This window comes from Bos indicus, chromosome 16 (assembly GCF_029378745.1).
Source record: "Bos indicus isolate NIAB-ARS_2022 breed Sahiwal x Tharparkar chromosome 16, NIAB-ARS_B.indTharparkar_mat_pri_1.0, whole genome shotgun sequence".
NCBI lineage: Eukaryota > Metazoa > Chordata > Mammalia > Artiodactyla > Bovidae > Bos > Bos indicus.
This window is the reverse complement of record NC_091775.1, coordinates 76,132,092-76,159,762: the sequence shown is the minus strand read 5'-3', so window position 1 is coordinate 76,159,762 and position 27,671 is coordinate 76,132,092. Positions and strand designations below refer to the sequence as shown.

The window sequence follows — 27,671 nt, the reverse complement described above, 5'->3', positions numbered from 1 at the left end:
CATAAGCTCCAGCTCCAGAGAGAATTCTAGGAGTCCCTCAAAACACCTTAGCTCATCTTCCCATGAGTACCCTCTTCTAAAATATGCCCATGAAACGTTATTCTGCATATATGCTACTGAACAACCACGTTTCTTTAACGATATAAGGTTTTTTATCCAGTAAACTTTATTTATATATAACAACAGTACAAATTGTGTCCTTGGCTTGCAAAATAGGAGTGTTTCATATTTACAATAGGTACACAATAATATATTAGAATAACAAAAAAACCCATTTTATTGGAACATTTTAAATACGTAATTTTCTTACAGCTTTTATTCCACAACACCTGTAAAAACAACAAAACCAGACAGCTATTATTCTATTTTCTTAAAAATATATATATATATATATAATACAGATTCCAGTGTGTCAAGAAGAGTGGGTTTGGGAAGGAGCAGTTGAGGGGAGAGGCAGGCGGTTTCAGGTCCCTAGTTTCGTGGTCTAAAGAGCTTGTTCCCCCTCCCTGACATATCTGTCAATATCTGCTCTGCAGGGGGAGCCACGTTCCAGCACGTTCTCCTGCCGTGATGCCAACACGGAGAGCACAGGAGGCCAGAGTCAGGGCTGTGACCGAAATCCGGCCGTGCCTCCCCTCTGCCCTGAGGCCGCAGCACAAAGGACAGAGGGGAATGCAGTCAGCATGTCCACACAGACTTTCCAGTTTGCTGATGGGGCTGAGGCCCTGTCTCCCAGGACCTCCCTAATACCAGGGGCGAAACTTCATCTCTCATCGGTGACATCGTGAGCCCCAGAGGCTACACCTTCACTCTTGGGGAAACCAGCAGAAAGGGAAGAGGTGGGGGGAGAGAGGCGGGGTGATGATGGGGATGCTGCCACCTTCTCAAAGCTTCTTCCTGAGACGAGGTGCCAGAAGGCCCTGAACACGCGGGGTCCGCTTCCAGCGCCCCGGGTCGCCAAACTCCTCTGCGTCCTCTCGCCCACAGAGCTCCCACCCCCGAGCCTCAGTTCTTTCCTGTCCACGGCCAGGCCCCCGGAGCCTGAGTCAGGACACAGCGTGGCAAGGAGCAGCGGGCCCCCCGCTGGGGCAGCTGCCGGCTCAGTACGGGCCGCGGGTTAATAGATTGAAGGCGGGAGGAGAAGGGGACGATGGAGAATGAGATGGCTTGATGGCATCACTGACTCGATGGACACGAGTTTGAGCAAACTCCGGGAGTTGGTGATGGACAGGGAGGCCTGGCGTGCTGCGGTCCACGGAGTTGCGAGAGTCGGACACGACTGAGCGACTGAACTGAAATGAATGGTGGCAGGTGTGGCAACCGGGATGCGCCTGGAGGCTGATCAGCCAGAGGCTTCTAGAAACATTCCTTATTTGTGCTGCCCAGACCATCGCAGTCCAGCCTACCCCGTCCACTGCTTCTGCTTCGTGCTCAGCAGGGTCAGGGGCCTTGACTATTATTTCTTGTCCTCATTTGGCGGAAATGGAGGAAGGTCAGGAGCTCAAGAGGCAGGTGGAGGGCCACCAGAAGAGACAGCGGGGGACAAGAAAGGCCCTTGTGGCTGGAGGACTGTCCCTGGAAGCAGGTAAGGCAGCTGGGTCAGTCGGCTTTCTTCCACTTTCCCACTCCCCTTTCCTCTAAAACGCGTGCCCTCTGCAGGTCTGGGAGGAGGGCTAAGGTGGTGATAGGAACCAGCAAGTGGAAGAATGTCCGTGCGCTAGAAAGGGGTCCTTCTCAGTCTCGTTCATTCCTCAGCACCTGGAGCAGGGCCTGGGGAACAGTGTTAGCTCAGGAATGCTCCCTGAATGAATGCATGCATGCAGGAAACAGCTCCATCCTGTGAGTGAGGCTCCCAGGGGCTCCTTGCTTTCAATGACTCAACTTTCCAAGGATGGGGAGCGCTCCGCCAGAAGTGGATCAGAGACAGTTCTGAGCTGGGCTGGAGCGGGGTGACGGGAGTGGGGGGCAGGCCTGGAAGCCCCGGAGCCCCTGCGGAGGTTGGGAGGCGGCAGCAGGCCAGCTGGAGGGGCTCAGGCCAGCTCGCCCACCTCGGGCGTGGATACCCTCTGTCTTGCCAAATGCACTTTCTAGGGTGCTTGCCCTTTTCTGGTGAACTGTCTCTTTGCGCACTTCAGTGAAACAAGATGGATCTGGATCAAACTTTCAGAGAGAGCAGTCTCTCTTGGCTTCCCTCCAAGATGGACGGCTTTGTGTGGGGGCAGAGGCCAAGACTTGAACACTTATTCCTTACGCGAGGTTAGGATATCTCCACGTTGGATGACGGTGAGGAGGGAGGCCCTCTCCTCCCATCCCGTAGGGCATGGACTCTTGGTGACCCAAAGTCAAGCAAGGCTCTCCAACCTTTCACCATCACAGCCTGACTTGAGTCCTGTGTAGTTTTCCTTGATCTTCCTTCCTTCTTTAGGGATGCCCCCTGCCACCTCCTTCACCAGCCCCCCTTCCCCAGTCCTCCTGAGGAATCCTGAGAAAGGCAGTGGAGCCTCTCGTGTGAGCTCTGGTGCCTCTCCTGTCCACTCTCTGAGCAGCCATCCCCTACCATTCTCCCACTCCCCCCAGACCATCAAGGACTCAGCCCCAGGGCTGGTGAGTGGTCACCAAAAGTAGCTGCTGGGAAACAGCGGATAGACGCACAGAGGTCAGGGTTGGTCATGATGCAGCTGAGATGTCTAGCTTTTACTTCTTGGTGGAGCAAAGCCCGAGGTGCCGATCTAAGCAGCAGTGTGACCAGACCACCTTCATTCGGAGCTCAGAAGCAAAATGAGGGGAGGAGCTGCGCTTGTCTGTGGGCAGCACAGAGTGCCCTGCTCACGCTCCCCTCGCCCGTATCTCCTCGCCTTTCATCTCCATATATCGTGCGCGCTGAGCTGATAAGCTTTGGGTGCTATGAAGGGCAAACACTTTGGCTTAGTGCAGAAGGCCAGTCATTAGGATTTCTTTCAGGCTATTCACAGGGCCCAGAGAAACTTTTAGCAGAAGTGGATTATCAGAAGGAAGCGGTCTTGGCATGGCTGGTTGTGAATTATAATGAAAACAGCGCATTTCCTGAGTATTTTGCTGAATGCTTGTCTCGTCCCATTTGTCAGCCGCATTCAGGCAAGAAAACTGGAGCTGAGGCGACCCAGTGATGTCTGCCGTGTGGTGAACACAGCGATCCAAAGCCACACGCCAGCCATGGAAGCCAGCCCTCTGAGCTCCCCCTCCCCCGGCCACTTCCTGACAATCCAGTGTGGTCAGCAGAGTCTCTGGAAACTGGAAGGGTTTGGAGGTAAATCCGGGCCCAGAGGAGCCAGGGCCCAGAGTTAATTACAGAGGAAGTGACCCTGGTCTGGTCTCTCCCTGGTCCCACTTCCCAGCAGTGTGGCCCCTCGCAGAGCAGGGCAGACGGGACCTCTCCAGTGGCCTCTCTTCCCATCCCTCACCTTTCTCTCGTCCTTCCCACCCTCTCTGGGGCTGCCTGCAGAGAACTTGGAGCTGGCTGCTTGGATCCTCGCCAGGGTGGGAGGCCTGGAAGCTGGTGGCTGTCCAATCACCAGGGCCCTGCACCGGTGCGGGGGGTGTCCTTCCCCGGGATGCCCCCACTGCCTTCCATGGGGCCTCGGATCAGGGCGTGGAGCTTTGGTCTCTTTATCTGGAAACTACACTCAGGACGGCTGGGCATCCACGGATTTAGGTGTCAGCAGGAAAGACAGAAGCCCAGTGAGAAGCCACCCACTTGTCCTCCAAATTCAGGAGGACGCAAGAGGCAGAGAGAGAGAGGCAGAAGACACAATCTGGGGATGCTACAGTCCTGTCTACTGCGGCCAGTGCTCAGACCATCAGGAGCATCCACATACGAGCGAAGGGTCGTCTCCCCTCTCTAGGCACGAGAGAATAAAACAAAGAAAGCACAACAATAAATACTGCAGCTTCTTGAACCTATGCTCTTCAAGTATTGCTTGCTGTAAACAGTGTTTGATTTTTGTTTTCTTTTTAATTGTAAGAAACCATGGGCGGACGGGAGCAGAGTCTGAACACCCATGTGCCCCTTTCGGCTCCCGGATGGAACCTCCCGGAGGCCTGGCCCGCGCTCCTCCAGGGCCCTGCCCCTGTGGAGCCTGGTTTACGACGGGGATGGATATAAGGCAGAGCTGCCCAGCGTCCTTCAGGAGACCAGGCGTCCCCTCTGGGAGAGGCCCAGCTCTCATGTCTGGTAGTCACTGTAGGGAAACCTGAAGGAAAAGTACCAAAATCAGCTCCTCACTTGTTGAGGTTTGGGTTTAAAGAAAACAACCAAACAGTAGCAAAAAGCGTCGGTGCTCTTGAGACACACGTGTCCGCTGGAGAAGAGGACGCATGGACGTGCGGACATAAAGCTCAGCTTGCTGTCAGCAGGGTGGAGCCCGGGGGCTCGGCCGTTCGTGCCAAGTCCCACCTTCCCCACCTCTTCTGGTTTCATTGGCTGGTCTTCCTTCGGAGCGTTTGGTGCCAATGTATGCTCATTCTTCTCCTCCTCACTTCTTAGACAAAGAAGGTTTCAAGGGCAAGGAAACAATCAATTTCTCTCAGCATCTCTTTGTAGGCTTTTTTTCCAGTTGTTGGGAACCAGGAGTTGTGCGAGGAGGGAGGGATGGGGGCAAAAGAAGGAAGGGGACAGAAAGCAGAATTAAATGAAAGTTGGACGGGATGAACAGGGAGGCTTTTTGTTTTATTTCTGGTTTTCCTTTTTCTTAAAAAAAAATTAAATAAAGTTCTCATTATTTCCCCAATATACATCAAATGAGTTTTCATGCAAAGCAGCAGTCACAGAGGCAGAACCGTGCTCAGTTGCGCCTCTCGGCTTGAAGAACCACCTTGTCCGGGCCCCTGCATCCCTCTCGTCGTGCGTGGCTGCGCTGCCCCTGGTCTCTCCCTGCAGGGACCGGCTGGGACGAAACTTGGCTGGCGTGGGGAGAGGGGCCCTCCCCTCTCCCCGGGGTTAGGGTCTCAGGGGACAGCAAGCTCTGGGGCCTGACCCCCTTCACTTGTCTTTCCTTCTGAGACGCCCAGTGTGACAGCTTTTGCGGGTCCCTCTTCCCAGGAATGGGAGGCTCCATCTCTCAGCTCTCAATGGACATGGCGTTGATGAGCTGTTCCACCTTGTACGCCAGCCGCTGGCGCCGCGCCTGCTCGTCCTGCTCCAGTGCCCCGATGAGCTGCGGGATGAAAACAAAGGTGGGCAGGCTCAGCATTCAGCATGCGAGATGGCTTTCCCCACATCCTTCATCCTTCCATCTGCCTTTCTATCCTGCCCAACGAGCACAACTCTAAATAACGCAGATGATCACCTGAACAGGTGTATGATATACGTATGTGTGTGTATGCATGTATTTATCTAAAGCTTTTAAAACATTTGGCATACAGGAAGTGCTGTGTAAGTGTTAGCTATGACTATTACTGTGTTCAGGTACGATGCTGATGCATGACTTGTCCTGAAGTTGTCTTCTTCAGGATCTAGCCATGTCCACCTGTCTGAAATATTTCAACTGACAGCTTCTGCCCAACTGCAAAGAATAGTCTGATGTGCTGTTTCAGAAGGGATGAAATTCATCATCTACTTTGATCCGGGCAACAATGATAATATTTAATAAAAGTGTTACATATTAAAAAAGATCTTCACGACCAAGATAATCACGATGGTGTGATCACTGACCTAGAGCCAGACATCCTGGAATGTGAAGTCAAGTGGGCTTAGAAAGCATCACTATGAACAAAGCTAGTGGAGGTGATGGAATTCAGTTGAGCTATTTCAAATCCTGAAAGATGATGCTGTGAAAGTGCTGCACTCAATATGCCAGCAAATTTGGAAAACTCAGCAGTGGCCACAGGACTGGAAAAGGTCAGTATTCATTCCAATCCCAAAGAAAGGCAATGCCAAAGAATGCTACCACACAATTGTACATGAGAAACGCTGGGCTGAATGAAGCACAAGCTGGAATCAAGATTGCCGGGAGAAATATCAATAACTTCAGATATGCAGATGACACCACGCTTATGGCAGAAAGTGAAGAGGAACTAAAAAGCGTCTTGATGAAAGTGAAAGAGGAGAGTGAAAAAGTTGGCTTAAAGCTCAACATTCAGAAAACTAAGATCATGGCATCCGGTCCCATCACTTCATGGCAAATAGATGGGGAAACAGTGGAAACAGTGGCAGACTTTATTTTTTGGGGGCTCTAAAATCACTGCAGATGGTGACTGCAGCCATGAAATCAAAAGACGCTTACTCCTTGGAAGGAAAGTTATGACCAACCTAGATAGTCTATTGAAAAGTAGAGATATTACTTTGCCAACAAAGGTCTGTCTAGTCAAGGCTATGGTTTTTCCAGTGGTCATGTATGGATGTGAGAGTTGGACTGTGAAGAGGGCTGAGCGCCAAAGAATTGATGCTTTTGAACTGTGGTGTTGGAGAAGACTCATGAGGGTCCCTTGGACTGCAAGGAGATCCAACCAGTCCATCCTAAAGGAGATCAGCCCTGGGTGTTCATTGGAAGGACTGATGCTGAAGCTGAAACTCCGATACTTTGGCCACCTCATGCGAAGAGTTGACTCATTGGAAAAGACTCTGATGCTTGGAGGGATTGGGGGCAGGAGGAGAAGGGGACGACAGAGGATGAGATGGCTGGATGGCATCACCGACTCAATGGACCTGAGTTTGAATGAACTCTGGGAGTTGGTGATGGACAGGGAGGCCTGGCATGCTGCGATTCATGGGGTCACAAAGAGTTGGACACGACTGAGCAACTGAACTGAACTGAACTGAAGTGCATTAACAGTGAAGACCAGCCAAAATAAGGTTTAAGAAAGCACAGGATGAATCAGGAGAGGATAGGTTGCCTTCCAAAGGAAGAGCGGGTGACTTTTTGACTCCGTGAATGTTTTCAGAATTGCCACCCATTGCTGTTGTTTAAGGATGGAGCCTGGCTTTCTGGTTGACCTGCCTGGCCCTCTCCGTGCGGGTTTCTGTCTCACCTCTTCGCTGTACTTGCTGACGTACGAGTAGATCTCATTGAGGGCACTCAGCATGTTGAACTCCACGGCGTGCAGACGGGACTGCTCGGCGAGGTAGGCGTTCATGTCCTGGTCACTGATGGCGGGGAGCTTGGCGATGTCTGCATAGTATCTGCCATAGAGAGGACAGGCTCCTTGGTGGGGGGCTCAGCAAAGACCCGCCTGTCCGTCCCCCGACCCCAGGACCCCGGAGAGGATGGGTGTCCCCTGCTGCTGCCCTGCTCCTCTTCTAACGAAGCCTGCTCTGGCCTCTGCTCTCAAGCTGAGTTTGGGGCCTGCACACTTGTTCCCCCTCAGGCCAGAGTCTGCAGTGCTGTGACCAGATTCTCAGTATTCACATTCCAGTTCAGCGCCCTGCTAGCTGTGTGTCCCTGGGTAAGTCACTTGGCATCTCTGCCTCATGGCCTCCTCAGTAAAAAGGGGATGATAGTAAGACCTACTTCACAGCTCTGCTGGGTACTTTACTGAGATGATACATACAACGTCTTCATCAAAGTGCTGCGTGCTTAGCTTATGCTCAGTAAAGGGTGATCAGAATGCTAAATCTGACTCAGGGGGTGCAGAGCTTCCCTTTCCTCCCCCAGCAGGAACTCTGGGCAAGGGAGAAAAAGCTGAGCACGAGGTCTGGAAGGGACCACAAGCAGGGCTTTAAGTCCTTGGTCAGTGAAGCCCAGAGGAGGGAATGAAGCAGGCATTGGGGGTGGGCCGGTCTTCGGGATACTACTGACCTCTCCACCCAGCTCTTGTAGCTGGGGATGTCCTTGGCGTAGAGCAGCTTGTTGGAAGGGGAGTCCTTGCCCAGCCGGTGCTCTGAAGTTGAGCAAGAGTCCATGAAGGTCTGGGCCACCACAGAGAGGCAGGCGTCTGTGATACTGCCCTTATGGATGTCAAATACAAACTGAGGGTTCTTGATCACGTTCACCCAGAAGCGCAGAGGGAGGCTGGAGGAGAGGGCAGAGGGGTCTCTGAGGGCTGCATCTGGGCCCGGCCCCGTGCCATCCACTAACATTCCTCCCAACCCCACAAATGCAAAATTCTCTCCGAAGGGCAAGGGAATGGAATCACAGAAAACTGGTCCAGCCAGGGCTGCTAATTTAGCCTGAGCTTTTACTGATGCTGGAAGAGAAGGAGCCCCATTGTGCCCTAACGGGGCACTGACCTCGTGCTTCAATTGCTCCAAGGTGGGCATGGGTGGCTTCACTCCCTCCTGGAGGCCTTTTCCAAAGACTCCTGTGCCCCTGGGGTAGCCTAAGTCTAGAGGGCCTGTATCGCTTTCTCAGAGCCTCAGACAAAGCCCCCAGGCTCCCAGAGTCCCCTTCCCAGTGCCCGCGGCCATTGTTGGAAGGACGGGGTGGCAGCCCCAGCCTCAGAGTGGGCACAAAGGCCCCATCTGGGTGCCCCACCTGGGTTCCCCGCCCAGAAGGGCCAGCCAGCGGCTTCCCAGGGCTGGCCCCGCCACGCTGGGTGGAGGAATGGGCTCCCCTGGGGGCAGCTCTTTCAGGGCACTCCCCAGGGCGTTCTCAGCTCCGGCCAGGGGCAGAGGCAGAAGAGGAGGCCATTGTTGGCACGCTGGGAATGACTCGCTGGGGCTCTGCGTTTTTCCCACCCCGAGAGCAACTGATCAGTCGTTAGGAGAATTCTTTCTGTGACTCATGGAATTTATAATCGGAGGAGAATGCGTTTTCTCTGCTCCTTTGGCTGTGAGGAGGATAAGCCCATTTATTCCCCTTCAAAACCAGAACAGCTGCTGTTTCTCTGGCCTTTTCCAACTTGGCCCTCCTCTCCAGCCGCCCGCTGGCCCTTAACTCTTTGGGCTCCTCTGTGGAGTGAGCTCTGTCCCGCTTGTCCTCTGGGCTGACGTCCCCTCTCTTCTTCTTATCTCCTGAATCTCCTGGACCCCAGGTCTTCCCAAATGTCTCCACGCCCCATGCCAAGTGTTGGGAAAGATCAGCTTTGCCCAGATCCAAGGCCTTCCATTAGGACTTCCGCCTATCTTTGCAGTGAAACGGGGGATCCTTCATTTAACCTGGAGGGGGCAGCCTGGGTGAACAGGTGGCTCTGCTGGTCCACCCTCCCTTCCCCCAGCAGCTCTGGAAACTTCCAGTGTTCTCTCCTTGGGCATTAGGTACTGAGGTCTGGTATGAGGACTGTCCCTGCCACAATTCCAGGGGAGGGTGCTTCTGTGACTTGGCCAGAAACAGCAGGCATGGAGAGGAGGACAATCCAGAACTTTCTCTTGATTCCCTTGAAATCACTCCGGGCCGGGCTGGGGGTGGTGGTGGGTGGAGCTCCAAAGCCATGGAGCAGCCGCAGCCCAGGCCCTGGGAATGCGGGTGGAAGGCTGGTCTCAGGGACCTGCCCCGGGGGGCTCCACACCCCGAGACCACCAGAGCCTCTTTGCTTCGCTCCACTGTGATCAAAAGCTGCGGCCTCTGGAGGGCTTGGCAGCCACAACACCCCGGAAAGGGAGGAATAGGTGGGGTCTGAGGCCGGGTTTTCCCTCAGTGTTTGGCTGGTTGCTAGGACTTTGGATTCCTAAATAACAGCCGGGGCCCATCTGCGCTGGCTCTGTTTTCCGAGGTGAGGGCTGAGTCCAGACAGCTGTGTGGGCGGCCTGCCCAACCCCAGGCCTGGCCCTCCTCTCTGCCCTCTCTCTGCTCCTTCCTGAGGAAGGTCTGTGCTCTGGCTCTTGGCCAGGCCCGGCGGGACACGAGGGCCTGTCTTCAGCGTGGTCTGAGATCCAGGTTCAAAACCCAGCAGAGAGACGTCTCATGAGAAGGGCCCGGGGGAGCCGTCTCTCCCCCTACTGGGTCTGCCCAGGGAGGGGAGGGAGTCAGGCCCGCGGGACCTCTTGCCTGTGGCTTCCTGAGAACCATGGAGCCGGGGTGATCACTCGGCCTTAAAGGGTTGCGTGTACAATGGTGGGCTCAAGTCCACGGCAGGTGCAAGCTCTCCCCCAGCACTGGCCAGCCTCCCCGGCGGTCTGAGTTTAATGCAGGGCTCTCCCCATGCCAGGATGTGCCCGAGACTCTGCTGTGCTCAGGAGGCCCCACGCTGCCTGGCCTGCTGCTCGGTCGGTCTGGGATGTGGCTGTGTGTGGGTTCCCCTGGCTCCCTTTCCCGAGAACCACAAGTCAGAGAGGAGGGGGCGTGGCCTGGGAAAGGGTCTCGGCCTGAAAGGACAGGAGCTCAAGTGTGTGTGTGTGTGTGTGTGTGTGTGTGTGTGTGTTGTGTGTGTCCTGGTGCTGGGCCCTACGCTGGGCGGGCCCCGCCTGGCACCTGAGGAACCACATCGGCTCTGCGGAGCATATGTTTGTCCTAGGAGCCTTGGATTACCCAGCCATGGCAGAGAACAGGTTCCCGCTCCCCATCTCCCTGGTCCCTTCTGGGCCCTACTCTACCCTCCATCTCCCCGGTCCCTGCTGGGCCCTACCCCATCCCCCATCTCCCCGGTCCCTGCTGGGCCCTACTCTACCCTCCATCTCCCTGGTTCCTGCTGGACCCTACCCCATCCCCCATCTCCCCGGTCCCTTCTGGGCCCTACCCCACACCCCACCCCCTGGTTCCTGCTGGACCCTACCCCATCCCCCATCTCCCCGGTCCCTTCTGGGCCCTACCCCACGCCCCATCTCCCCGGTCCCTGCTGGGCCCTCCCCAACGCCCCACCCCTGGTCCTGGCCTCGCCAGGCTGCAGTCCGGCCTGGGCTGCCCGCGGGGTTTACCAGTTGCTCTTCCAGGTGTGCCGCACGTCTGTGTCGTGGATGCTGTGTCTGTCTGCCTGCTCATCCAGGAAATCGAACATGTACTTGATGGCCAGGGGGAGCGCGCTGCCCCGGTGCACAGTGCTGAACAAGGTCTCGAATAAGTCGTCCACGAACTTCTGCAGGGTGCCCTGGGGGAGGGGCGGTGGGAGAGGGTGAGGTGGGGGAGGGTTGCTGGCAGCAAACACACAGGCTGGATGGTGCCTTGCTTGGACCGACCCCGCCTCGGAAATCTGTCTGCGACGCCAGGCTGTGCAGACAGGATGGCAGAGGTGGGGGGACGAGGGTCCTTCTGGGGTGTCGGGGAGGTGGGAAGGACTGATGGGCTGCAGATTTCCAGGAGGAACTGCCTCCAACCGGGAGCCACGTGCACACTTATGCTTGTGTCCACGCCAGGTGGGTGTGGGCAGAGGGAGTTTGATCGAAGACAGAAAGTGCTCCAAGCTCAGGCTTCCCACAGGGAATGAGGGGCACAGGCTGGTACGAGAGGGTATGAGAGGGCATCTAAAGAACCAGCCAGAGGACTGGGACCCTTCCAGCAGGAGCAGGGGAGGGCCGCAGAGGGCCTGGCAGCAAGGTGTAAGGGTTCACCGTGTTAGCAGCCTGGGGTAAGTGGGGTCTACAGTGAGGACTGGGTGAAGGGTACAGATCTAAGAATGTTCAGGCACAGCCCTGATCACGGGGCCTTGGAGGATATCGGGGGGCAGGGCCAAGGCTGGGCCTGGGGCCCACAGTTCGCAGGCTCAAGAAACATCTCTGAAGGTCAGTAAATGTCCAACCTTTTGGAGTCTCTTTGTGAGCATGCAGTTGCTAAGTTGTGTCCAGCTCTTTGCAACCCCATGGACTATAACCCATCAGGCTCCTCTGTCTGTGGGATTTCCCAGGCAAAAATACTGGAGTGGGTTGCCATGCCCTCCTCCTGGGGATCTTCCTGACCCAGGGATAGAATCCACATCTCTTGCATCTCCTGATCTGGCAGATGGGTTCTTTACCACTGAGCCACTTGGGAAGTCTGGTCTCTTATCAGCATATTATCATCAAAATTTGAGACACATTCTCTGATGGTGTATTTCTGTGACACTTCAGGGAACAAGTCTGAGAAGCCACTGTATTAGAATTTCAGCAGCATTTTTGTTGGTTCAGTGGAGGAGAGTCCTGTCAAATACAAGCTGTATATGGTTGCTATGCTTATAGGTATACTGTTCTCTGCTGGGGAGGCTGGCAGGCTGCTTTAGATCTCAGCCTCTGTCAGCATTTGTCGGGGTAGATGAGATGGCTTCCCAGGTGGCTAGTGGTAAAGAACTCACCTGCCAATACAAGAGACTCAAGAGACATGGGTTTGATCCCTGGGTCAGGAAGACTCCCTGGAGAAGGAAATGGCAGCCCACTCCAGTATTCTTACCTGGAGAATCCCATGGACAGAGGAGCCTGGAGAGCTACAGCCCATGGAGTTGCAAAGAGGTGGACTTGACTGAAGCGACTTAGCACGCACACACATGATGGAATGGGGAAGGGGAAGCTCTCTCTTATATTACCAGACGGACCAGGCCTTCATGCTTTTGCTCCCAGTGTGGGCAGAAAGTGGGTAGAGAAGACACTGACAGAGGAGGATGGCATATCCGTCCATCTCATATTTGCCAATAAAAACCCCAGTGTCTTCTTGAGGGGTATGGGGACCCAGAAGCCAGAGCACCGGTCCTCTGAGGAGTAACAGGGGAGCTATGGAGTGAGCCGGGCAGACCACTGTGATTTTTGCCGCAGGGTAGAGAACAGCAGTGGCCTGACCTCCAGGGAAGCACACCCCAGGGCGAGGCCCTCTTTGTCCAGGTGGGTGCCCTGCAGGGGCAGAGCCCATGGCATCCTTCCTATGCCATGGGCCGGGTAGGGGTTGGGGCAGGACATGTGTGCCCTCCCTGGGCCAGGGCAGCACAGGGGCTATTACCTTGGTGGCCAGCAGCCGGGTCAGGTAGATCTCCGACACCATCTTGCTGCCCCGGTCCCCCTCCTTCTGGTCCCCATGGTCGTGGTTCTTCACCAGGTGCCACACCTTGACCCCGCTCTCCAGGTCCGGGGTGATCATGGGGGCCCGAGACCGCAGGCTGTCGGGGCTGCCTGTGTACCTGAAGGAGGAGTCTGAGGGGAAGGAGGTGGCAGAGGCCCGTGAGTGACTCGTTTCCTCATCCTTGCTGGTAGAATCCTTCTAGAATCCCTGCCCACCTGCTGCCCTCACTAAGAACAAGCCAGTTTCGATCAGAAGGGAGCACTTGGGGTTTCATATTTGGTGGGTTATTTTAGTGATCCTTGGCTGGTGTGAGGACAGCCTGAAATCTTGTTGCCAAAATGAGATTCTAGAAATTCTGTGAGCTGGTGTGGCCCTGGGGAATACAGGAGTACCTCCATCCGTGATGCTTCCAGCAAAGACCAATCAATAGGTGGAATGTCAGCCAGATATTCTCACAGGGGCTTGATCGAAGTGTGGGCACTAAGGGTCTGTGAATGGAAAAGCTCCCTCTCGGGAGTTAAGGCTCCTTCTTACTTAGGGCCCAGAATACAGAACTGCCAGAGCCCCTCCTGCTTCAGGCCTGAGGGGCCCTTTGGCTGCACGGCTCAAAGACTAGCGCCACCCAGAACTAGAGGAACAGAAACTCCTCAGCCTCATCCTCAGAGGGCACTGGGGGCCCAGCACTCAGGGCTGGAAGGCCTGGGACGGCCAACCGAATGCCCATATCGGGATACTACTGAGAGCCAACGGGGAAGCGAAGCGAAAGCGTTAGTCACTTCAGTCCTGTCCGACTCTTTGCGACCCCATAGACTGTCGCCCCCCCAGGCTCCTCTGTCCATGGGATTTTCCAGGCAAGAATGCTGGAGCGGGTTGCCATTTCCTTCTCCAGGGGACCTTCCCAACCCAGGGAATCGAGCCTGGGTCTCCCGCATTGTGGGCAGATTCTTTACCATCTGCGCCACCAGGGAAGTTATTTGGTCCGTATCACCGAGAGTAAACGGGGGACATTGTAAATGATTCAGCCAGGACAGTACGCACGCACTGGGACTGGGTTCTGTGAACATCCCATCCAAGGGCCTCCTTGGTTCTGGGCCTTTCAGATGCCTCCATCAGACCTGGGCTATCCAAGGGAAGATTCACGGTGCCATCTGGTGCCACAGCCCCGAGGAGACTGGCCATGCCGGCCTCCTTTGATTGCAGGCCAGCTGTGGCAGCGGCACAGGCTCCCACTGTCAGCAGGGGTGGGGAGCAGCCCCTGGAGTCACAGAAGGTGCCCCTGGCCGCCCAGGCCGCGTCTGTGGTCCTCACCGTATCTGCTGATGGATGTCCGGGAGATGCTGGCGGAGGCGGGGATGTTGTAGGAGGAGGTCTGCTTGGGGACCAGGGCCACCACCGATCTGTCTGACACCTGAGGGGGAGACGAGAGAGACACTTTGGGTGGATGTCAGCACCTTGGGAAATGGGACTGTCGATACTTCTAGAAGCTGATGGAATAGGTAGGGGTAGAGGGTGAGGAGGTGAGGAATGCTAGGAATAATCATTGCTGCTATTCAGCATGGTAGCTACTTGCCACCTGTAGCTGTTGGGCTCTTATAGTCTGACTGGACCAAAGGGAGGTGCCCTTTAAGTGTTCGCGCTCAGGTATGCTGGAAGTGTAGAAGACACACCGAATTTCAATGACTGAGCCTGAATAAAGGTATACAAACTGTCTCATGAATAACATTTATGTTGATTGTGTGTTTAAATGACAATTATTTTAGATCAGTGGTGTTACAGACAACATTGTTAACATCACGTTCATCCGTTCATTTTTACTTTTTAAATGTGACTAGTAAAAAAATGTCAAGGCATCCACGTGGTTTGCCTTGTGTTTCTGTTAGAGGGAGCTGGGGTAGCCCAGCCTACCTTCAGTTCCGTGAGTTACGCACGACTGTCCGCATTTCACAGAGGAGGAACCGAAGCCCTGAGCGGCTGAGCCTCCGCCTTCAAGGTCACATGCTTCACATACGATAGAGCTGAAATTGGTCACCAGGCTGCCGGGCTCCAGAGCACGTGTTCTCCTCATTGCATTCTAATTCGCGATTTTATTTCAAGACACCCTGGTCTGAGCCCATTTTTCCCTTTTGGCTCTGATTTCTTTCTGGCCTGGGCCCTATAATGGTTCAGCCACCTTGAGGAACTTCCCCAGAGGGCAGCCGCTCCTGGGGACTCAAGAGAGAAAGAAGGTGTCTTGCATGTCCTCTGTGAGGGTGCCGAGGCTCAGCACCCAGCCTGCAGGGCGACGGCTGATAAATGAGGCGCCATATTGAAGACATTTGGAGCCATTTTGATTTAAGATTATCCTCCATCCAATAAAAACGGAGAATCCCCAGAATTGTGGCGATCCAATTAAACCCCTAACGCAGAGGGAATAAAACAGCTATAATAATGTTATGGGCCATAAAACATTCCTATTAAACCATTTTTTATTTTAACAATTTTTATGAACTTTATAAGTTTGATTTATAGCTGCACCAGTCGTAAAACCATCTTTCTGGGTCTTAAATTGTCAGTCCCTCTCTCCCACCAAAAAGGAATTAAATGTTGGGAAGTCAAACTATAAATGAACATTAGTGCTAACGAGATTCCCTGATAGCCAGTTTTAGCGGTGGTGTTTAATTTCACCCTCCCTATAAATCTGCGGGAGCCCAGGAAGTTTTTAAAAATCTCTTTGTTAATTAAGGTTATGCAGATTTTTCTCCTGTAGGGGCTCCAAGGACCTTTGACTCCTGGGAGGGTAACAAGAGGGCAATGCTTTGACTTGATGGCATAAAGCTGCAGGTCCAAGGCTCCTCACAGTGCCTGGAAGATGCCAAGGCATAGTTACTTCCCAGCGGGGGCAGCTCCATGGCCTGTGGGCAGCTTGCACCAGGTCTGACACGGAGGGGGAACTCTCCACCTCAATCTTTTAGGAACTCTGCAACTAGCATCCTAGCAATGATACTTGAACACCTGGCAGGGGCAAGGGTTTATTCTCCAAGGGAGAATGGATTGCATTATCATTTATGGCTGGTTGTCACCTAAAGAGAGATTCACAAGGTGACTGGAATGACCACAGTTCAACTCAGCTCCTGGTCTCATCACTAAATCTCTCTTGTCCTTAGTCTCTAGTTTTTCTCTTGACCAACACATGATGCAAAGCTGTGGTCAAGACACCTGGCTGGGTCTGACCTTGCCTCTGCACTTACTAGCGCCATGGCTTCGGGAAAGTCACTTAAGCTCTCTGTGCCTCAATTGTCTCATTTGTCAAAGGGGATAATAATTGTGTCTAGGTTTGTTGTGAAGATAAAGGCATTAGCGCGAGTAAAGGTGGAGAGCAGTGCCTGGTGCCCAGTGAGAGTCAGTAAATTCTGGGGTTACCATCACCACCACCATCATCACCACCACCATCATCATCACATCATCACCATTATCATCACCATCATCGTCATCATCATCACCATCATCATCACCATCATCATCACATCACCACCGTCGTCTTCACCATCATCATCACCACCACCACCATCACCATCACCACCACTATCATCACCACCATCATCATCACCATCACCACCATCATCACCATCACCACCATCACCACATCATCACCATTATCATCACCATCATCTTCACCATCACCACCATCATCACATCTTCACCATCATCACCATCACCATCTTCACCATCATCATCATCACATCATCACCATCGTCATCATCATCACCATCATCATCACATCACCACCATCGTCTTCACCATCATCACCACTGTCACCATCCCATCACCACTATGATCACCAACACCACCATCACCACCATCATCACCATCACCATCATCATCATCACCACCATAACCATCACCACCATCATCATCATCACCACCATCATCACATCATCACCATCACATTACCATCATCACCATCATCACCATCATCTTCACCATCACCACCATCATCACCATCACCACCATCATCACCATCATTACCATCACCACCACCACCATCACATCACCATCATCATCTTCACCATCACCACCATCACATTAGCATCATCATCTTCACCATCACCACCATCACATTAACATCATTATCATCACCATCACCACCACCATCACCATCACCACCATAATCACCATCACCACCACCACCATCACCACTACCACCATCACATCACCATCATCTTCAGCATCACCACCATCACATTACCATCATCATCTTCACCATCACCACCATCACATTACCATCATCATCATCACCATCACCACCACCATCACCATCACCACCATCATCACCATCACCACCACCATCATCACCACCATCAACTTCACCATCACCACTATCATCACATCATCACCATCACCATCACCATCACCACCACCATCACCACCACCACCACATTCATCACATCACCACCATCATCATCATCACCACCACCATCACCACCATCATCACAATCATCACCACCATCACCATCACATCACCATGATCATCTTCACCATCACCACCATCACCATCATCATCTTCACCATCACCACCACCACCACCACCATTATCATCAGTCATCTTCACCATCACCATCACCACCATCATCACCATAATCATCACATCACCACCATCGTCTTCACCATCATCATCACCACTGTCACCATCCCATCACCACTATCACCACCACCACTATCATCACCATCACCACCACCATCACCACCACCACCACCATCACCATCATCATCACCATCACCACCATCACTACCACCATCACCATCATCACCACCACCATCAGCAGCACCATCACCACCATCACCACCACCACCACCATCATTACCATCATCATCACCATCACCACCATCACCACCACCATTATCATCAGTCATCTTCACCATCACCATCACCACCATCATCACCATAATCATCACATCACCACCATCGTCTTCACCATCATCATCACCACTGTCACCATCCCATCACCACTATCACCACCACCACTATCATCACCATCACCACCACCATCACCACCACCACCACCATCACCATCATCATCACCATCACCACCATCACTACCACCATCACCACCATCACCATCATCACCACCACCATCAGCAGCACCATCACCACCATCACCACCACCACCACCATCATTACCATCATCATCACCATCACCACCATCACCACCACCACCACCATCATTACCATCATCATCACCATCACCACCATCACCACCACCATCATCATCACCACCACCATCACCACCACCATCACCACCACCATCACCATCATCATCACCATCACCACCACCATCACCACCACCACCATCACCATCACCACCATCATCAGCAGCACCATCACCACCATCACCACCACCACCACCATCATTACCATCATCATCACCATCACCACCATCACCACCACCATCATCATCTCTCAAAGGGAAGAATATCCCTGTTGTCCCCTGTCACTCAGGGCTGGCATGTGGGAAGTGCCTCGCACAGAGTAAATCTCAGTAAATATTTGAGGAATGAATGAATACATGAATGATAAATGACATCGAGGAATTGAAAGTGCTGTGCATGATGAACACTGTAATGAAGAATATTCCATTCTTCTGACTGGGAGTCACAGGACAGACAGCCCATTCATAAGCATTAGGGCAGCAAAGACAGAGGAGCAGCACATCACTGCCTTCGAGAAACATAAACTGGGGGCGTGATGCTCTTTTCTTTTGTACTTTCTTCTTTAGTTCTAACTGGTTCATTACAACTGTGCTCCAGAATGCATTCCGCACAATGTGAAGTGGGGTGGGGTGGATCAACAGCATGATTATAGCTACTATGGAGAGGTACACGCATCCTGGTAAACCTCACCTGTGGCTTCTAACACTCCCAACCACATATGCAATTTGGGACTGTGTTTCCATTTACTCATGAGGAGCTCAGGGTTCCGGGAGATTAAAGTCACATCACCAGTGCGTGGGGAAGCAGGGGTTTAAATAGCGCTCACAAACCCTTTTCTCTTTCCACTATACCACGCGCTCTCCATTTAGGGTGGGAGTCCAGGCCAAGTGTCAGCATGGTGAATGCAAGTTAGTTAGGACGATGGAGCCTGGAAGGGAACGTTTTGGGAATTTTGCCCCTCCCCTAGCTTTCTGTGCGCACCAAGAGGCTCCCAGCCAGGTCCTGCTGGCCTTTAGGACCTCAGTGTGTGAGAGCCCAGCGTGCCAGCCCTGCACACCCTCCCCGCGTGAGGCAGGGACAGAGGGTGATGTTATTAATCAAGCAGTCCCCCAGGGTCCTGCAGCCTGAGGCGCTTCCTCTGGTTGGTTTAATTTCCCTCGCTGACTCTCCTTTCCAGCTTCTATTTTAGTAGTTTTTTTAGAATCCCTAGCAGCCTACCTGTGCTTAATCTTATAGAGGGCCCAGCTGTGACCAGTTACCCCGTGAAGCAAGCAGAGTGAGAGCTGATACCTCTTGGATCTTTTGTCCTTTTGTTGGGATTTTTCTTTTATGACTGTTCTTTTAGTGTGTCTGCCGGTGCGCCGAATGCTCTACCTACTATATTCAGTCTATTCTTCACCACTTCATGGGGCAGGGATCACCATTAACTCCATTTTACAGATGAGAAGAGCGAGAGCTTAAGCCGCTTCCCCAAGGACACCAGCTGGTAAGCGGCAGAAACTAAGACTCAATTTCCTGCTTCGTTGCAGGCGCGAAGTGGAAGGTAAGCTGCATTAGTCAGAAGTCAGAGAAAGTGGCAGACGCCTCTGAACCTGTCCTTGAAAGACGCGATTTTTCTGCACGAGAAGAGCTACACTCTGTATAGGATGGGAAGGTCCCACCAGACCCCAGAGCAGTTAAGCCAGTTTCTCAGGATGAGTCTGGACACTCGTGTTTTTACACCCCCCAGTAATTCTAATCAGCAGGCGGGGCTGGGAATCACCGTTCTGGACTCAGGGAGGAGTCAGATAGGGGGATGCGCTGTGCTGTGCTTAGTTGCTCAGTCGTGTCCGACTTTTTGTGACCCTATGGGCTGCAGGGGCTCCTACAGTCCATGGGATTCTCCAGGCAAGAATACTGGAGTGGGTAGCTGTTCCTTTCTCCGGGAGATCTTTCCGAGCCAGGGACTGAACCCAGATCTCCTGCAGAGCGGGTGGATTCTTTACCAGCTGAGCCACCAGGGAAGCCCAAGAATACTAGAGTGGATAGCCCATCCCTTCTCCAAGGGATCTTCCCAACCCAGGACTTGAACCAGGGTCCCCCACACTGCAGGCGGATTCTTTACCAGCTGAGCCACCAGGGATTCCCTGGTAGATAGGGGTGACAGGAAAACTCTTTTAGGGCTTGAGGGCCTTAGAGCAAACCTTAGAGGGAGGGGGCATTTCGGGAAGGCCCGGGTCCCTGGCGCAAAGCCCCTCACCTGATAGTGCATGAGTGTGTTCAGCCTCTTCCAGTCGCCCTCGATCTTGGTCGTGATGTCCTCGTCCTGTAGCACGACCCTGGCGATCCGGCCTTGTCGCCACTCTGGGAGGAGGGGAGGGCAGCAGTGTGAGGGGCGGGGGCCGGGACTGCCCCGTGGGGCATTCTCTGGGGGCCTGGCAACCCTGGCTCCCGCAAGCGGGGACGATGACAGCACTTAAGACGTCCAGGGCTCCGTGGGTGCAAGGCTGGGAGGAGCCTCCTGAGAGGCAGCCACGTCTGAGCAGGCAGTGCCCTGGGAGAAGTGTTTCACCCGGCTCCCCACCTGGGATGGGGGACCCAGTCAGGCCCCCAGGAGGGGCCATCTGCTGGGCAGGGCGTCCCGTCTTCCCAGCCTGCCCCCAAGCCCCAGTGCCCTCAGGAGGCTGCCCTGGTGCAGCCAAGGCCAGGGCTCCTACCCAAGTCCATGTCCACAGCCCTGGGCCGCTGAGAGTAGGGCACGTTCTTGTAGACTGCATCGAGGATCTTCTCCTTGACCTGCGTGATGGTGTCACAGTTTAACACCTTCACTGGGATCTCCGGGCTGTTCTCGTTGTCAGGATTGACGCAGTTCAGAATCTGCAGGTGGTGATCGAGGGTGGGGGAGGGGATATGTGAGTCGAAGACGTCATTTGAGGGTGGGGAGTGCGGCCCTGGAACCTTCTCTTACCCAGGCTCCTCCTCCTCCTCACAGGAGAAACAAGCGTCTCTCTGTCTGCGTCTCAGTTTCTCCCACCTTCCAGCCATCTGCCGATGGCAACCTGAGTCCTTCTGCCCACTCCTCTACTTCTCAAAGAACCAGGACTCCACCCTGTAGCCCCCAATGGCTTAGGGGAGGCTGCCATCCTGGGTCCAGGCATCCTAAGGGTTTAGGGGTGGTTGCAGGTGGGTTGACCTCCCGCCTCCCTGAAGTCTCTACATTGGAAATCAGCAGACTTCTTCTCCATCATGCCAGCTTCCCCAAGCCCGATGCTGGGCAATCTAGGGTAAACTGAGGCAATTGGAACTCTTTGGGTCCACGCAATGAGATGGGGAAGAGGAGCCCAGGCTGGCGTGCCCACCCTTGGGACCCTGGGCTGGGCCTGGACTGGCCCCCAGATGGGTCTCCTGGCCTCACTGCCGAGCTCTCAGTCTGGCTTGGTGGCCAGAGGCTGGGGCGGGGCTCAGAAGCAGGAGGTCCGCGCTGTCCCGCCAGGCTCCCTGCCTCCTCACCAGGGTCTTGTAGTCGATCTGCTGCCGGATGAGCTTGTCCTCGCTCAGTGAGTAGCGTGCCTCGCCCGTGATGGCGTCGATGGGGCCCTTCTCCATCTGCTGCTTGATGGCGCAGTACAGCATGAACAGCGGCTCCCCGGCACACTCCTGTGGGTACAGGCGGGTGTGGATGGTGGGCACGGGTGGACGTGGGCGGTGAGCACGGGTGGGCGGGGCCCCAGCTTGCCTCCCCCCTCTCTCCCCCGACCCTGCTCTCCTGTGGGCACAGGTGGGCGTGGGCAGCGGGACCCCAGCCTGCCTTCCCCCTCCCTCCCTCTCCTGACCCTGCTCCTAGGCCTGCGTGGTTTGGGGGCACCTGGACAGGTAGGTTCCTGCTCCAAATGGGGGAGATGGGGGGCATCCATGCAGCCCTGGCGGCCAGGTTCAGAGAAGCAGCTCCCCCATCCCTCTCTCACCTCCCAGTTCCCGTCCTGCTCCTATTCTCACCTTCAGGAACTTGTGCAGGAGGAAGGCAAACCAATTGGTCAGCATCTTCTCTGCCACAGACTCTGTCCTGGGGAGGCAGAAGGGATGAGAGGCAGCCCTTCATGGAGGGCTCCCAAGAGGGTGCCTGGCTTTTTAGGTGGACTCTCGCCCAAGAGAACCCAGGGCTGGGAGCCAGGACACTGCGTCCTGTCCCGACTTCACCCCAGTAGCAAGACGCGAGACCTTGGGCCAGAGGCTTTTGCCTTGTGAGCCTCAATTTCCTGGGAAAATGGAGTGGCACTCTGGGTCTACAGGCGCAGGTGCCAAGGACACCATCTTCCAGCCCTCTTCTGGCCTCAGGGGGATAAATACAGTTTCTCTGTCCCTCTGAGGTTTCCTGCCTGGTCTGAATACTTATAGGCATATCTAGAAGGCCCCTGATACCTGCCCCTCCAAACACTCAGAATCAGACTGAGTTCAAATCTCGACTGCCACGGACTGGCTGTGTGATCTCGAGTAAGTCGCTTCCCTTTCTCTGGATTCAGTTGGGGAATTAATCATAATAATAACAACCACAATTAATAATGGTAACCACCACCACCGTCGTCACCGTGTATCCCACAGGGCTGCTGTCAAGGTTGAATGAGTCAATGTACAAAAAGGGCTAGGAAGAGTGCGAAGACCCGGAAGCTGTCGCCCCGCTGACGTGTGGGGTCTGGACCCGGCCCCTCACATAGAGAGCTGCGTGCATAAGCGTTCATGAGACCCGGAAGCTGTCGCACCGCTGACAGGTGGGGTCTGGACCCGGCCCCTCACATACAGAGCTGCGTGCATAAGCGTTCATGAGACCCGGAAGCTGTCGCACCGCTGACAGGTGGGGTCTGGACCCGGCCCCTCACATACAGAGCTGCGTGCATAAGCGTTCATGAGACCCGGAAGCTGTCGCCCCGCTGACGTGTGGGGTCTGGATCCGGCCCCTCATGTAGAGAGCTGCGTGCATAAGCGCTCAGCTAACGGGGGATCTGCTTCTGCAAGCCTTGCCCCTTTGCCTTGCCGCCCCCACCCCCCACGCCCACCCCAGGCCGCAGCTCTGGGGACCTGGGAAGGAACAACGCAGCCCTGACAGATCCCTCAGGGATGAGGACGCTGGAGGAGTGCTTTAACTCCCTGCACATGGTGCAAATTACACCCTCCGATCGCAGTAAATCCCAGGCATTTGCCAGGGCGGCTCAGCAACCCCGGGCCTGGGAGAGAGTGACAAAGGCCGAAGAAATTGTAGCTTTCTCCGTGGGCCCCTCCCAGCACCCTCTCCCTGCATTATGCCTGAGATTAGCTCTAATTTAAATACAACAGTTCTTAATGAGAGTTTCTAACACTCAGATTGGCAGAATGGGGGCTCTGTATTCATAACACAAAGCCATTCTTCCTCCCTCTTCACCCCATGTGGGGTCTGGAAGCCTGAGACCTTGCTAGGAGAAGGGTACGGAGGAGGCGGCGATGTGGAGGTGGTTCCAAAGCTGTGCTGGATCCCTGGGGCCTCCAGAGACGGTGGGCTTGGGGGATGCATGTCAAGGTCTCTGATCCTCTTCCCTGCTGGGAAAATGGCAACTGGGGAGGGGCTGGCGGTAGGTGCTAGTGATTCAGATCCTGGAAGCTGGGCATTGAAGGCACAGGCAGCACCAAATCCTTAGCTGGGTGCTGAAGGGAGAACTCCTCCAGGGATGGGAACAGCCTCTGCCTGCGTTTCCAACGTGGGGGCCACTTGTGGGGACCGAGCCCTCAGGATGTGGCTAGTGCAACGGAGGGACTGAGTCTCACATTTTATCTCATTTTAACTAATGGCCACATGTGCTATGGCGTTGGACAGTGAAACTTGAGATACAGGGGGAGGGAGAAAGACTTGGAGATGAGTGTTATGAGTGTGCACAAGAGGGCTAAACAGCAGAGACGCTGCACCACTGGCCCCAGGCCTCATGATGAGCCGGTGGCCGCGCTGGGATCCAGGCTGAGATGCACTGGACACCCAGCCCCTGTGGACACGGCCCAGCCGCCCGGGGAAGGGGACATGAAACTCTGCACTGGGGGGCTGCGGGGACACAGGCTTTCCCGGGGAGGGGCGCCGCCCCCCACCATGTCCCCGTTCAGACGCCGGCTGCCTCCCCAGCCCCGGGGCGCAGGTCTGACCTCCGGAGCAGCAGCTTGGGGTGGTTCTTGTTCTCCAGGTTCTTGTCGATGAGGTCAGACAGCAGCTGCTTGAGGACGTCGGTGGCGTACTCCAGGCGGCCCTGCAGGCCCGTCATGATGAGCGAAGCCACGTTGCCGCGGTCCCGCATGGAGAAGCTGCGCTGCAGCTCCAGGGTGCGGATGAAGGTCAGCAGGAACACCTTGTTGTTGATGAGCTGCGCGAAGAGCTTCAGGGCCTTCTCCACGTGCTGCTGCCCGTTGCCCTGCACCTGGGGGAGGGGTCGGCAGCGTGGCGTCAGAACGGGCTTCCGGCTCTCCCGGGGGCCGGGGCGTCTCAGCTGATGATGGCACCAGCTCTAGGACCCTCTCCGTGACACTGATAGCCACCCCACCCTGGAGAGGCAGGAATGCCTGCTCTCTGTGGCCTGACCTCCCAGTGGGTGGAGAGGGCTGGGCTCCAGAGAGGATGCTCTACATCTGATTGCGCCAAGGATCCAACACGACAGGAGCTACCCCATCAGACTAGCTGGGTTTACTCCCCCCCTCCACCTCCTCTGCCCTGATGTACTCTCTTTCGTAAAGCAAACTGAGAAATGAACGTGCAAACCTCACAGAATCACGGGCCTTTCCTTAAGCCACCTCAAATCCATTTGGAAATGAGGCCAAATCTTAATTAATTCAGTCATTAATTAAAAAACGACAGTCAGCCTTCCCCTGGAATCATCCCGAAGAACGCGGGTGCCCCCGTGGCCCTGAGTTTCCTGTTCGGAAATGTCCCCGTGGTGCTGGTGCTTCTACAGGCGGTTTCTCCTCCTCACTCATGACCCTTCTCAGCTGCGGGGCATCTCCTAGGAAACCCAGGTCCCGGGAGCCCAGTGGGCAGCTGGGCGAGGGAGGCAGGTGTTACCTCCAGCTCACGCAGGACAGGATGGTCCTCGATGCCCGGGAACAGGACTCGCATAGCATAGGTCCTATAGTCCAGGTAGGGGATTCCTGAGCGGTCCAGGTCGCTGGTCAGCTCGTTGATGTCTGTCTGGAGCTCGGCAAAAGCTGGGAAGGTACGGGGGAGACAGGGAGACTCAGGAGGGGAACCCAGACAGGGAGGGGAGAGGCAGAGACGTTTGTGAAGGAGGAGGGAAGGGCTGGGATGCAGAGACGGTGCGTGTGTGGGGTTACAGGCGTGCACCTCCAGAGGGAGTGAGCTAGCTCCAGACTGCCTTTTTAGATGGTGGGAATACAGGTGATTTCTATACTGTTTCCTCCTCTATGTGTCTTTAGTTGCAAAGTCGTGTCTGACTCTTTTGCGACCCCACAGACTGTAGCCCACTAGGCTCCTCTGTCCATTGGTTTTCCCAGGCAAGAATACTGGAGTGGATTGCCATCCTCTTCTCCAGGGGAATCTTCTCAACCCAGGGATTGAACCTGCATCTCCTGCACTGCAGGTGGATTCTTTACTGCTGAGCCACCAGGGAAGCCCATTTCTTCCTCTATGCTTATCTATAATTTTGAATTTTCTTTCTATGTATTACACGTGCTGTTAAAACAAACGAAGCACACGTGACTTGGGTCATACAGCTGACACAGATGCTAGAGACAGGCGAGAGACTGGTTGAGCGGATCCAACAAAGACCAGAATAGGCAGCTTTGCTCCCCTTTTCCCAGCAAAAGGAAAAATCAAGATGCAGAGACCTTGGGGGAAAATGAAAATCAAAACCACCAGGAGATACCGCTTCATACCCATTAGTATGCATGTGTGCCAAGTCACTTTGGTCGTGTCCGACTCTTTGTGACGCTATGGATTGTAGCCCGCCAGACCCTGCTGTTCATAGGATTTCCCAGGCATGAAGACTGGAGTGGGTTGCTGTGCCCTTCTCCAAGGGATCTTCCCAACCCAGGCGTCGAACCTGCATCTCTTACGTCTCCTGCATTGGCAGGCGGGTTCTTTAAGACTAGTGTCACTAGGGAAGCTCCACCCGTTAGCATGACTAATGTAAACGATGGAAAATAACAAGTGTCGACAAGGACGTGGGAAAACTCAAACCTTCGTACTTTGTTGGAGGGAAAGTAAAATGGCACCGCTGCTCTGGAAACCAATTTGATGATTCCTCAAAAAATTAAACACAGAATTGTTATCCTATGACCCATCAATTCCTCTTTGACATATATACCCACAAGAACTGGAAGCAGGGACTTGAATAGATCCTTGTACACTCACATTCATAGCAGCATTGTTCACGATACCAAGAGGTGGGAGCAACCCAAATGCCCATTGACAGATAACCTGATAAACAAAATGTGGGTTCTACACCTAATGAACAATTATGCAACCTGAAAAAGGAATGAAATTCTGTCACGTGCTACAACATGGATGAACCTCGAAGACATGATGCTAAGTGAAATAAACTAGACAAAAGGACAAATACTGTACGATGAGGTTGCTAGAGCAGTCGGAGTCCTGGGACAGACAGTAGAAGGGCCAAAGGGAGAGGAGGACGGGGAACGATTGTTTCATGAGTACAGAGTTTCATTTGGGGAAAATGAGGGCCGTCTGGAGATGGATGGTGGGTATGGTTGCACAGTATTCTGAATGTACTTAATACCTCTGAGGAGTTTCCCAGGTGGTATTAGTGGTAAAGAACCCACCTGCCAAAGCAGGAGACATAAGAGATCCCGGGGTTCGATCCCTGGGTTGGGAAGATCCCCTGGAGGAGCGCATGGCAACCCACTCCAGTAATTTTGCCTGGAGAATCCCATGAACAGAGGAGCCTGGTGGGCTGCATTCCATGGGGTTGCAAAGAGTTAGACACGACTGAAGCGACCGAGTATGCACACTTGCTTGCACACACACGTGCACACGATGCCTCTGAACTGGAGGGGAGAGCGCTAGGGTATAGAGGTTAGAAAGTTAAATGGTAGATCGTATGTTATGTATATTTTCACACACACAGACACACACACATACACACGACCGAGAACGCCACCAAACCCAGCCTTAGGGTGCCGTGCCTGCCAGGCCCTTGGCCAGCAGGGGCTTCCCCCTGATGGCAAGCCTGCCCCCTCCTCTCTCTGCCCTATCCCTGGCAGAGGGAGGGGCCATGGTCCACTTTCCCAGCCCAGCTCCTCACAGGGGACTTGTTCTGATCTCGAAGTTTGCAGTAAAAGGAGAAGTATTTTGATTCCTGATTGAGATGTTTGCCCAGAGAGTCTGCCGGGCCCTCAGCCCGAGGGGACACCAGGTACACTAGTCGCCTGGCAGCGGTGGTGGCTTGGGAGATGGAGGAAGCACAGTCTCCACCATCACAGTCTGAGATGCCCTGCACGTGGCCTTCAGAGGCTCAGCCTGCGGCACGGGGTGACAACGCCCTGGGGGAGGGGACGGGCCAGGAGGGGGGACGTGCTCTCCTGCAGGCGAAAGGAGCCATTCCCACGTGGGGATCTAGAGTCTGAGGCCACAGGGCCCAGGAAGCTCTGCCTGTGGGGACACTGAGGGCCACCCGCTGTCCCAGGAAAGAGAGGAAGGTGGCCAGATGGTGGGATGAG

General features: G+C 54.4%; 1 protein-coding gene across 3 annotated transcripts in view; it reads right to left on the bottom strand.

Moving 5' to 3' along the window:
- Window positions 1–4,684: 4,684 nt before the first annotated feature.
- PLXNA2 (plexin A2) overlaps window positions 4,685–27,671 on the bottom strand; it is a 234,109-nt gene continuing 211,122 nt past the window's right edge. For all 3 annotated transcript variants that reach the window (XM_070768668.1, XM_070768667.1, XM_070768669.1), the window contains 12 exons: window positions 25,039–25,181; window positions 24,132–24,400; window positions 21,969–22,035; window positions 21,483–21,629; window positions 20,690–20,849; window positions 20,233–20,336; window positions 14,115–14,214; window positions 12,747–12,937; window positions 10,766–10,935; window positions 7,773–7,985; window positions 7,006–7,156; window positions 4,685–5,192 (listed from right to left, as the gene is read on the bottom strand). In XM_070768668.1, coding sequence (XP_070624769.1) covers window positions 5,097–5,192; window positions 7,006–7,156; window positions 7,773–7,985; window positions 10,766–10,935; window positions 12,747–12,937; window positions 14,115–14,214; window positions 20,233–20,336; window positions 20,690–20,849; window positions 21,483–21,629; window positions 21,969–22,035; window positions 24,132–24,400; window positions 25,039–25,181 — 1,811 coding nt within the window. In that variant the 3' untranslated portion in view covers window positions 4,685–5,096. The remainder of the gene's footprint in view (window positions 5,193–7,005; window positions 7,157–7,772; window positions 7,986–10,765; window positions 10,936–12,746; window positions 12,938–14,114; window positions 14,215–20,232; window positions 20,337–20,689; window positions 20,850–21,482; window positions 21,630–21,968; window positions 22,036–24,131; window positions 24,401–25,038; window positions 25,182–27,671) is intronic.